The sequence below is a fragment of the Pelodiscus sinensis genome, chromosome 2 (assembly GCF_052426305.1).
Source record: "Pelodiscus sinensis isolate ZL-2025 chromosome 2, ASM5242630v1, whole genome shotgun sequence".
Classification (NCBI taxonomy): Eukaryota; Metazoa; Chordata; order Testudines; family Trionychidae; genus Pelodiscus; species Pelodiscus sinensis.
In genome coordinates, this window is record NC_143053.1 from 141,720,342 (window position 1) to 141,733,263 (window position 12,922).

General features: G+C 36.8%; 1 protein-coding gene across 3 annotated transcripts in view; it reads right to left on the reverse strand.

The window, feature by feature from the left end:
• Positions 1 to 1,826: 1,826 nt before the first annotated feature.
• Positions 1,827 to 12,922, reverse strand: part of SLC12A7 (solute carrier family 12 member 7) — a 164,649-nt gene continuing 153,553 nt past the window's right edge. For 2 of the 3 annotated variants that reach the window (XM_075921508.2, XM_075921510.2), the window contains exons 22-25: positions 10,928 to 11,109; positions 9,404 to 9,418; positions 5,294 to 5,427; positions 1,827 to 4,585 (exon numbers count right to left, since the gene is read on the reverse strand). In XM_075921508.2, the coding sequence (XP_075777623.1) occupies positions 4,494 to 4,585; positions 5,294 to 5,427; positions 9,404 to 9,418; positions 10,928 to 11,109 (423 nt within the window). In that variant the 3' untranslated portion in view covers positions 1,827 to 4,493. The remainder of the gene's footprint in view (positions 4,586 to 5,293; positions 5,428 to 9,403; positions 9,419 to 10,927; positions 11,110 to 12,922) is intronic. The other variant, XM_075921509.2, reaches the window with a different exon arrangement.

The window sequence follows — 12,922 nt, forward strand, 5'->3', positions numbered from 1 at the left end:
TCTCAGAGAGTAGTTATTAATGGTTCACAATCATGCTGAAAGGGCATTACAAGTGGGGTTTCGCAGAGGTCTGTTTTGGGGCCGCTTCTGTTCAATATCTCCATCAATGATTTAGATGGTGTCATAGAGAGTATGCTTATTAAGTCTGCAGATGATACCAAGCTGGGAGGGGTTGCAAGTGCTTTGGAGGATAGGGTCAAAATTTAAAAAGATCTGGACAAACTAGAGAAATGGTCTGAGGTAAACAGGATGAAATTTAATAAGGACAAATGCAAAGTACTCCACTTAGGAAGGAACAACCAGTTTCACACATCCAGAATGGGAAGTGATTGTCTAGGAAGGAGTACTGCAGAAAAGGATTTAGGGGTTATAGTGGAGGACAAGTTAAACATGAGTCAACAACGTAACACTGTTGAAAAAATCAAACTTAATTCTGGGATGCATTAATATGAGTGCTGTGAGTAAGACATGAGAAGTCATTCTTCTGCTCTTCTCTGCACTGATCAGGCTTCAATTGGAGTATTGTGTCCAGTTCTACGCACCACATTGCAAGAAAGGTGTGGAGAAATTGGAGAAGATCCAGAGAAGAGCAACAACAATGATTAAAGGTCTAGAAAACATGACCTATTAGGGAAGACTGAAAGAACTGGGATTGTTTAGTTTAGAAATGAGATGACTGAAAGGGGACATGATAGCGGTTTTCAAGTGTCTAAAAGAGTGTTACAAAGAGGAGGAAGAAAAATTGTTCTCCTTGGCCTCTGAGGATAGGACAAGAAGCAATGGGCTTAAACTGCAGCAAGGGAGATTTAGGTTGGACATCAGGAAAAACTTCCTGCCTCTCAGGCTAGTCAACCACTGGAATAAATTGCTTAGAGGAGTTTTAAATATCTCCAGCGATGGAGATTTCCACGAGAAGGTTAGACAGGCACCTGTCAGGGATGATCTAGACAGTGCTTAGTCCTGCCGTAAGGGCAGGGGGCTGGACTCAATGACCTTTCAAGGTCCCTTCCAGTTCTAGGAGTCTATGGTTTCTTAACCATATGATAGAAATTTGCTCCTGGGCACACTATGCAATGTTTTGTAATTGTGTAGCTCCAAAGTACTCGTTGAAGGTTGGCAAGAAAAAAACTCCCTTTGAAATGTCTACATTTATTTAGGTAAAGTAGTGGTATTTTCCTCTTCCATTAGAAAACTGTGAACTATATAGATTAAAAAAATAATAAAACAAATACTGTGGCTGAGGTATAATAGTGTAAACAGGATTTTAATTATCTGTCACTGTATATAGGGAAGATTTTTCATCAAATAACACATGTGGAAAGACCGCTACCCACTCTATATGGCCTCTGTCTTCATGAATTATTTGCATCAACATCTATTTATATGACATGGTATACTATTTGGAGCATTGCGGTTTAGTCAAGGTCTTGGATTGACTTATTTATATATATATATATATATATTTTTAAATTAGCAGTTTGTAGCTTTTGCTACTACATTGTATTCAACTTGTGAAAAATTCTGTATATTCTTGTAGAAGTTATTTGCAGTTTTTAATTTGTTCCAATTTAATACCTACATAATGTAATGGTGTTCTTCCTACAACTTATTTACACCAACCTTTTCTCTGGATTTGATGGCAAAATAGATGACAATATGAATTTTTATGATTCACCAGTTTTTGTCAATTGTTTCTATACTTACATTTGAAACAATACACATAACATCAATAAAATTACTTGGTTTGTACTGATAGAGTTTATATTGTATATCTTCCCAATCCATTTTTTTCACTTCAATATCAGCAAAAAGGCATAGAACAAACAATGGTTTCAGACAGTTTTATTTATTTTTGAACATCTATAGAAACAAACAAAAACATTAAGTTATTTCTAAACATTTACAAAAATATTTCATCTAGAGATAAAATAATGATCTTACAAATATTTCATCACAAACAAAAGAACCTCAACTAAGCACAACTTAGAATATCCATGTCTGGCAAGTACTTAGGCTGTAATACCAAAATGTACCTGTAGCCATGACTCATTTTCTTAATTTTCATATCTATTAGTTTCAAGGATTGTGATACTTTATTTTTTAAAAGTACTAAGTTAAAAGACCTATTTGCATACACTGAAAAATTCTGCACACTGATATGTACCTCTAACTCTAATCAATGGCAGAGTAGCTTACAATAATGAATAAAGAAATGATGGATTTTGTTCCACTATTTGACCAGATATTTTTTAGATTCTTTGAAGTACATAATCATAATGCATATTACATCAACGTACTTTTTCATCTCTCAGTTTAGAAAACATAGTTACTTTTTAGATATATAATTATTTTGGAAATAATTGCCTCGTGTAGTATGTAGTATTGGTTCTGCTTTGTTAATAAATTCAGATTAATTCTGAAAAAGTGTTTAATCACTTAGTACTTTTTGAAAAAATAGTTATGAACTAGGTTAACTAGTTTAGCAGATTATTATTACAAATAATAGGAAACGTGTTTCAGTTTTAATATTTTATGAGCTTTGGTACACAGAACTACTCTACCACATATTGCAATATTCTAAACCAGAGAACTGCAAAGAAAGCGTACAACAAAAAATGTGCAAGTTTAAGCAATACTGAAACAAAACTACTGTAGAAATCTTTCAAAAAGGGGCCTGGACCATACAGCATTTATTTCTAAAGTAGCTATAAATATGTGTAAAAATATTTATTTATAAAGACTATAAGCATAAGATAGCATTGTAGAAAGACAACATAATGTAAAATGGAGTGGACAAGTAGAATATTTCTTTAATATATTTTGTAAGCCATTTTTATCTGTGACTGAATATATACTTCATCAAGAAAATCTGTAGAAAAATTATTTAGCTGAAATGCTTACTGAAAATATATTGGCAGATCTATCATTTAAAATATGAAATTATGTACCCCAAACAGTATTACAAACATTTTATTTTACACATTACATCTTGTCTTTAGTGTACTTATGCCACACCCTTTAAATTAGTATAGCCCCATGGTACTATTTCAATATTTGTGGCCAGATATTTTCAGTATCACCAGACACTTGGCAGTTGAAAACAGTTTTACGATGCAATTTACAAACTTAATTTTATGGCCAATCATAATGCACAGAGGTGTATTACTGACAAAAAGTTTAAAATTACTATATCAAACTAATAGTTACAAATTAATTACAAACTTTAATAGTTTACGCTCAACTCAGTTGATAAAGAAATTCTTCATTTATTTATTTTAAATGAAACCTCACTTTTCAGAAAATCAGATTCGCTTTGAAGAAATAAAAATAATATAAAGAAACAGAGTGACTGTCCTTGCATTTAACTTAAAGCAGAAGAGTACTCTTAATTGGGCAAAGCGAGCCTCCTTAATTCCCACACTTCAGTTTTATCATTTGAATTTGAAAATTTGAACATGCTGCATGTTGAAAATTAATCAGCTGCCACAAGACAGAATCACAGACATGGGATACAGAAATGACCCATTATCCCTATTCTCTTTCCCATCACTTGCTACGTCCATGATCTAAAAAGGAGATGGTTAATATACTCCAGTCCTGACCGCTGTTCACAAGACTGCTCCAAAATGCAACTGCCCCTTGAAGACATTCGCTAGCTGGGGTCACTGGCACACAGTGTACAAGCATGAAAGCAATTGTGTGTGAAAGGGTAGACAGAATACCTTCATTTCTACTTGGAGATTATTCCTCACACAGCTGTAGTGCAAAGGGGTCATAGATAACTCAGTGACGTCAGCAAAGTTATCAAAATAAGTTTAAACAAATGGTAATTTCAAAGAATTATAGTAATAAGCAATGATTGAATTGTGAATTTTTATTTAACCAATTTTGAAATCTAGTAATTCTTTCAATTTCCTTTTATGTCCCATAATCAAATGTCAAATGTCTGTATATATTTCTGAATCAATATGTACCAGAAGACCCAAGATGAAACTGTGATCAGACCAGTCACAGAAGCACCGCAGCAGCATTTGTCGAGGACAACATAATCAGATCAGAATTTCTTGCCAAATATTGCATATTTTGTTCATACACTTAAGAGATTTTAACATAATTTAAACATCCTTTTGTACAAACAAACTAATACAATTAATGTTACTAAAAATGCAGGTTTCTGTTTTTATGCTGATTATGCAGATTTAAAACATGAGTTACTTTATCTGCCATAAAAAATTACCTTTCCTTTCTTGGATCTCAAACCAAGATTGTTTTAAAAATGCCCTCCTGATCCTCAGCATTTATTTAATACTACAGTAAATGAATTTCTTTTACAAAGATAAATATATAAAGGAAATAATTTCAAATAAATACCTTTAAAAGAAAACAGAATACATGATCAGAGGATTAAGCTGGTATATCATTTCAAGTACACAGGCAATTTCATTTCAATGGTCAGATTGCTGCAGTTTATCTTTTCACGTTCAGTAACAGCATTAGGAGTAAATGGTGATCACTTCACGTCCACCACCTCGCACTAAGAGAACTCTGTTCAGACCTTCTGTCAAAACTTCCAAAAACTCCATGTCTGGAGACAATCAAGTCAAGGTTTTAAGATTATAGGGGGAAAAATCACAACCCTTGAACATAAAACTATAAATACATACATACATACATAAAACCTCAATAAATTGTACTCTTGCATCCAAAGTGCAAGTGCAGAAGCCTCATCTGAAACTTGTCTAAAGTACTGCACCTAACACATTCATCTTTCATTTGCGAAGTGCTGACTCAACATGGTAGCAAACACGCAAGTAGCTTGCTAGCTCAGATCAAGAAGGAGGAATACATGTTGGGATCTATGCATTTCTTGTAGGATCCCACAAGAAGCGTCAATCAATAGATAAAATATTAAAATATTATTAAAGTATTTTATCTAACATTTTAGATAAACTGAACCCAAAGTATCAGCGTTACCCTCACATTGCTATCATCAAAAAAATCCACTTTTGGGCTCATGAAAACATATGCTGCAAGAGCTGTTCTTTAAGGCACACTTCCCACAAGTAAAAATAAAAACAAGAAAACCACAGTCCAAACACACACACACACACACACACACACACACACACACACACACACAGCCCCTATACGTATACAAACAAATACGTACATCCTCATTGTACTCATTCATATCAATTGCAACTTAATTTTTGAGATTGTTAATATATATGATATTGTTACTTTTTTGTAATACAGCCTATTTTCACCATTAAAACATTACAGCATAGGATACAGTTTTCATCCCCTTTTTTGTTTTTAGGAGGTCCAGGCATATTCAATAAAACTAGCTGAGCATGTTGTGACTTATTTAATATTACTCCATTGAGCTTCACAGCAGTGTGCATTCTTCTCACATTTGACTGATTCCTAGTACATAAACAAACTTTCTTAATGTAAAAATATTATTATAACCAATAACTATTTTAATCTGTACGCCTTACTTACATTTGTGAACTATGACAATTAACTGAACATGTCATACTTTTGATGGGAGATATTTAAAAGGGTAAAACTCAGATCACAGTACAGTACAGCCTAACTTCTCTAATTATAATTACTCATTGATTAAAAAGCAAATCCAATCTTGACATTTTATGAACAGAAGGGCTGTAACTTTTAACCAGTAATGTTTTCCTTGAAAATAAAATGAAATATAAACATAAGTATTGCTTTCAGGGTAATTTTCTTTTAAATGACATTTAAGCCAAAGAGTGGACATAGATTGATAGTCCTTGATTCCTAGAAGTCTAAATTAGGGAAGAATTCAAAACCAGGATTTATAATGGAAATTCAGGAACAATCTTCGCTATAGTTTATCTAAATGCACTGTGGCAAGATTAGGCATATACACTTGGATTTTCCTTAAAATTCCTTTACAAATCCAATCATAAGTTATACTGCAGTGCTACAGGTTGGACCTCTCTCGTCCGGCACTCTTGGGACCTGGCTAGTCCAAAATGAGGGAATTTGCTGGACAATGGGAGGTCCGCTGACACCAGCCCCTCAGCTTGCTGCCCCTCCCCGCTACCAGCTCCTGCAGCCCGGCTGGGTTGTCTGTGGGCCAGCCCCAGCCCTGGGTCTGCTGCCGGCTGGGCAGCTCCAGCCCCCCGCAGAACAGCATGTTGCCTGATCGGGCTGCTGCAGCCCCAACTCCACTGCCAAGTGGCACGTGGCCACGCTGATTCTGCCAGGCTGCTGTGGCTGGCTTCCCATCTCAGGCTGCTGCCGTCACAACCCCAGCCCTGCTGCTGCATGGTAGGCAGCCCCAATCACGCTGCCTCTGCCACCACTGCTGCATGGGCTGCTGCAGCCCCGCCACCTCACAGGCTGACATGGCCCGGCCAGGCTTCTCCTCTTGGGCTGCTGTGGTCTCAACTGTGCTCTGCCCAGGCTGCTGCGGCTCTGCTGCAGGCAGACTCATGGAGCTGCACCAGGCTGCTCCACTGCTGGCTCTCCTGCCCCGGGACTCTCTCATCCAGGAACTCCTGTGGTCACACCAGGCCATGGATGTTGCCGGACGAGAGAATCCTGGAATTGGGAGGAGCAACCTGTACTATAAAAATCATTAAACGAAATTCAGTTTGTAATGGGAAACTATCTGAGAAAGTAGTAAAGTGGTTAGTTGGCAATAACACTGAAAGGCACAGCCAGTAACGTTTTTAGTTCATCATCTCACAACGGGGTTGTTATAACACCTTTTCTCCTTGATGTTTGTCTGTCTCTCTAGAAAGAAGTCTTATGGACAGGCATTTGCATTCATTGGTGTGAAAGGACAGAAATGGGCATAATAAATACAATGACCAGATATCAGAATTTACCAGGGAGTCTTGGGTATTGCAGAGCTGTCTCATTCTTCTGGGTGGTCTTACTGAAGTCAGTTTTGTCCTGCCTTCCGTAAAAATTATTAGACAGCTTGAGTGATTCTCACTGTGCTGATCAGTGACTCCCTCTAAGTGTTTTGTTTTCCACATTCACAGCTATCACTTCTACTCTCAATAGCTATGAAAAAGCTGCTTACAGTTTGCTTACAAAGGACAGGGATACCGGCATCTAAATGGCCACAGCCGAAGCTTTAAAACTCTCGTCAGAACTCTTTCATGGACTGTGGGTGCTTTTGGAAGGAAGCCTCTTTCTCAAGCAGAGATGGTGTCTTACATCAATGGGGATACTGCTGTGCTGCTAATTTCCATGTTTTTATTTAACATTGTCATTTTAATTAGATATCCCACAGCAGAGTTGCATCTGGGTGATGAGGCCCTGGCATGCTGGTCTAAATCAATGCCTTGGCAGAGTGAGGGCTGTCTAATAGGAAGGAATAGGTCATACCTCTCTAAGGGCTCATCTACACTGCAGGGCAAAAGTTGAATTAAGCTAAGCAACTTCAGCTACCTCAATTGCATTGCTGAAGTCGAAATAGCTTAATTCAGCTTTTGGTGCTGTCTGCACAGCAGGAAGTTGAAAGAAGTACAGTCTTTCTTCTATTTCCCTTATGCTTCATGAAAGGAGGCTTAAAGGAGTCCAAATAAGAAGTCCTCCAGCTCGACAATTATTTTGAAATAATGGCTTGCTCTGCAGACAAGCATTTTGTTATTTCAAAATGTCAGTTATTCTGAAATAACGCTGCTATATAGGTGTACCCTGAGTCTCCAGAAAAGCTACATATAAAATACAGCGTCTCTCAAATTTCTCTTGAGGATGAAGTTGAGAAGAGTAAAGGAAGGGAAAGACACTGACCACTAAGGTAAATTGCATAGCTTATTTTGAGTTAATTTCGAAATACAGCACTATTCCAAAATGTCCCTGAATTCTCATGGAATGAGGTTCACAGGGATATCGGAATAGCAAGCCCGTTATATCTGCAGCAACACTAGATTATTAGCAAAGTCTACAAGTGAGAGACAGTCCCACTACTTAAGAATGAAGGGGAAAGCTGGTAAAAGAATAAAAGAATAAAAGAATAAATAAATTGCTCATTCCTCACTTTGTCCTCCATTTCTTTCTGTTTCTTTCTTTCTTGATGTTTCAGTGTTCCTTCAAATATTCTAAAATCCTAGTCTCCCTCCCCTCTCATATCCCAAGTCTGGCATAAACATCAATAAAAAATAACCCCCAAGTTATTTGCCTTCAGACTGTTGAGCCCTTAGGATTCTTATTTTAAAACTTTTCTTTACATTAAAGTTGAAATTCTCAGTTTAATCACAATATTTTAAGAAAGATACTGTATCAGAAGGATTAGCAATACTGAATCCCACAGTAAACCCTACTTTTGGGGGCAGGAGGCAGTGGGGGAGTCCACAATAGCATAACTCCTTCAAAAGCCACAGGTGGAAGTTTTGAGGCACAGGGCCTATGCATTTTGCACAGGCTTAGAGAGCCAAAATGCACAGGTTTAGAGAGCCAAAACCTTATGCCAATTCCAACTGAGTCTCCCTCCACTCACATGCCTTCAAATTACAGCAAAATTCTGAGAACTGGATTTCTCATCCCACACATAAGTTTTCCTATAAAAGGGATATCAACACATGAAGAAATTATTAACTGGGGAAATTATTGGATAGGATCAGTGATGATGACAGATGACTGGCACTTTCTGGAACAAGAAAATACAGTAGAACTTCAGAGTTAAGAGTGCCCAGTGGAGCTGACAGCCTCACCAGGCCCTTGGGCAGAAGGCCTGCTCTGCGCCTCCTTGAAGGATGGGGCCTCGGGAGGAGCAGGGCTGGGGCTAGGCAGGCCTCTGTGCTGCCTGTAGTGCGCCTCACAGCACCCTGGCAGCAATTTATGAAACAGCTGCTAAATGTATTTGCCTCTGATAGTCCAAAGGTCTACTCACTATTTTGTGAGTATGTGGTTACATTTCTGGAGGAATCCTACTGTTTATCAATTGGGAAATGAAGGGTTTTTCAATCATATAATTTTTTAAATAAATCTCAGGAGACTTTTTTCAGCTCACAGTGCTATGCCATACCATAATCACAAGTCAAAATACATTTAATGTTTTAGGATATTAATTAGAAAAAATGCAGGTCACTTACTTTGGAACCAAATACTGTCAGATTTTTAATGAAAGACTCTGCAATCGGCTATAAGGACCATCATTTTTGAAAAACTTATCAGTATACTATGAATTATTCTAAAATGAAAAACTGATGAGGTTTAGGAACAAAAACAGAAAAAGATGACAGGAACTGCTACACTAATGATATTCACATGCCAAATCACAATATGCGCACAATATGCATACTCTAAATCACGGGAAGCGGCTACTTTAAAGAAAACATGCAATAATAATAAAACACAAGCACCAGGGAACACAGCCTATATTAAATCAAATTGGACTTACAGATTTTCCCATTCTCTACATGGAAGAGAAACAAACATGTATAAATACATTGCTTTATGCTCTCTGGTACATTTTTAAATATAGCAACTTGAGCTGGTAACACACTGTACTTCTTTAATGATTTAGACAGACCTTTCCCTCACTGACAAGTAGTTTAATTTTATAGTAATACCTAATTTAAAATGTCAATCTATGTTTTTGCATGATTCAAAAGGTCTGGTAACAGAAAGGAATTTTAACACCTCCCCCCCACCAACCGTTTAAATAAAATAAAAATCAGTCTCTTCTAGAGCTTTTGAACAGAATAGAACTTTAAAGCAAAACTCTGCCATAAACAAACTGATATTCTGAATTTGTAATTGATAAAAGATTTCAAAAGAAGCCACTTTCCTAAGTGACTTAAATTTCATGTTTAATAGCTTCTTAGTCCATTTGGTTTTCAGTTTTACCCAGTATTATTAAAGGTTAGTTCTTTTTTACTTAGCTCGAAATAAGCTACGCAATAAGAGCTACACAAATTGTGTAGCTTATTTCGAGTTAATTTCGAAATAGCTTATTTATAAATTTGGTGCTGTCTACACAGCGCATATTTTGAAATAGAGCACTGTTCTGAAATGTCCCTTAATTCTCGTGGAATAAGGTTTACAGGGACGTTGGAATAGCGTACCTCTTATTTTGAAAGTTATTTCAAAATAACGGGTGCACTGTCAAGATGTGGAAAATGCTATTTCAGGATAGTGGAAGTATCCCGAGATAGTGCCACTGTCTAGTGACACCCTTGGGTACATCTAGACAACAAACACTCCTCCCGCTCCCCACAGCAGTAAGACTCAGAGTCTAGGTTACCCAACATGGGTTTCCAAAACGGGGCTATAAACAATATAGATTTCCCTGCTTGAGCTGGAGCCTGAGCTCTGAAACCTGGGCTGGAAGAGGGACTCAGAGTCTGAGCAAGGAAGTTTATTCTGCAATTTTTAACTGTGTACTGCATACCGGAGTCAGATAACCTGGCCCCTGATACTGCTGTGGCAGTTTTTTTGCAGTGTACATATATCCTTAAGGTCTTTAAGGTAATCTTTGCAGCTTACATTTGTGGAGAAAGTCTAGTACCTGGCTAGAAGGGCACAGGGGACCCTCAACCCATTGTAACATACAAGATTGGGCCTAAGTCTATTTCATTGGAGTATATGACTGAATAGGGCAATGTTTACTTCTTTACAGTTACTTTCAATTAGAACAATGTGCGTGTATGTGAAAAAGGTTCCTTTAAACACTGTCGTAAGTAATGCAAATGTGTCTGTCACCTGTGTTAGTACTTACTGCATTAAAAATTAGCCTCCCTTGTTACTTTGCTCAGGGCCTAACATTGCAGTTAATTATGTATTTAAATACTTCCAGGGACTTAGTGGCACTACTCGTGTGTATAAAGTTACTGGAATGCATACATTTTTACAAGATAAAGTCTCAAATAATACCAGAAAAAAGAGAAAACCAGAAACTTATTAAAATCACACTTGTACTTACGGTTTCATGTTGAAGATATCTTTAAAACCTGTTAAATTTGTTTCTCTATTTTTGTGCTTTTCAGCTATTAACTTTTCTTTAGTCCAGGTCATCTGTACTTTTTCAGGAGCAGCAGCAGTAGCATCACACTTAAGAACTGCCGCTGAATGAGATGCAGTGTTTCTATCATGGATTAACTGAGCCTGACCAAAAAATAAATGGAGAGAACAGATCAAAATATAGTAGCGCTAGAGCGTTAAGTAAATTAAAATCACTGATCCCTGAACACCTCAATTAATGGCAACTGACAGACTTTAATTGGAGCAGGATCAGCCCCAAGAGCTTTACAAGCAATGGTGCCTTATACTGCAAACACATGCTTAACTCTAACATTGAAGCCAACAGTACCCGGATCCTTGAAATTATTCATTTGTATTTACCAGGCTCTCAGTGAGAGGCTTACTTTTATAATTAAAACTAAAGACACTTTGCTTTATCAAAAAATTGAGTCCAAGTTACAATGAAACTTTGGTTTCAATTTACAGATTTTCTTGGGAATTTCCTTAGGTGACTAGAGTACCCATTAAGAGTGGAAAAATGACCAAAATATATCTGCAAATATTTTGCAATAAGTAGCATTAAGAGAAATAACAGAAACAACACTGAAATGGTATCTGAATGGAAAAAAAAACAGTATCGCTGTTTAGAATAGCAATAATGTCTTTTATTGCTATGGAACAGAAGTAATTTAAGATCTACAATCTTAAATCTACAATCTTGCATTAAAAATGCAAAGGGCGAAACAACTTTGTGTTAGAAATACTTGAATTTTATTTCACCTCTAAATGGAAATCAACACAAATATGCCTACAGCATCTAAAGTAGGTGGAATATAAAGAAACACCAATGTAATGCCACAAACTAGGATACCCATTTTTGGACATAAACACTTAAAGTGCCATATTTTCATCATAATCAAACTAAGAAGTAAATTGATGAGTGATGTTTACAGTGTAAAGGCTCTGATGTTTCACTAGATAGATATAAATATTGATGCTTTTTTTGAGAATATAATGTATATCTTGCGGGAGAAGGGGATTACACTCCAACAGTGAAATTGACTTCAGTGGGGACCAGAATTTCAAGATAGGTTTTGGACTATTTAAATGAATTTAGAGATGCTTTAGCACTTGCTATACTCTGCCATATACACAATAGACTTGTAAATGCAATCTTTATTTTAAATATTTTGATGGAGTAAAATATGCATCTCAATCAGACTCCTCAAATTCTAGAAATTACTTAAAGGAGAAGGGAGAATTTGAAGATATCTTTGCTACTTCTAGAAATTCACAAGCATTACTTCTCAGGAAATTCTAGAAAAGAGAGATGTAATATAGTGACAATTTGTGCTACTAAGTTTATGGACAAGAGATAGTGCCACAATAATAAAAATAAATCCTAGTTGGTAATACTAAAATCTATATTTACTCAAGATTTCTTTTCAGACAAGAGAAAGAAGATGAGAAGACTGTTTTCTATCAGCATTAACTTTGTTTAACCAAGATTATTTATTTATAGGAGGAAAATGGGCAAACACGTTGTAAAAAGTTTGAAAGCTTTAGAGTAACAGTTTTCAAACTGTGGGCCAGGACCCCAAATTGGATTGTGACCCCATTTTAAGAGGGTTGCCAGGACTGGTGTTAGACTTGCTAGGGCCCAGGGCTGAAGCCAAATCCTAAGCCTCACTCCTTGGGTCAGAAGCCAAAGAAGGCTTTAGCTTCAATCCTTGGTGAGGGTATAGACCTGCTGATCAGGGATTCAGCACTTGGCCTCTGGCTTTGGTTCCCCCATTTGGGAAAGCAGGGCTCAGACTTTGCTCCCCCCTGCATGTAGTGTAATAATTTTTGTTGTCAGAAGGGGTCATGGTGTAATCAAGTTTGAGAAATGCTGCTTCAGAGAAAAAAACCTGCAATTTCATTTCCAATCTTTAGCACTAGAGTGGCACTGTAAGTG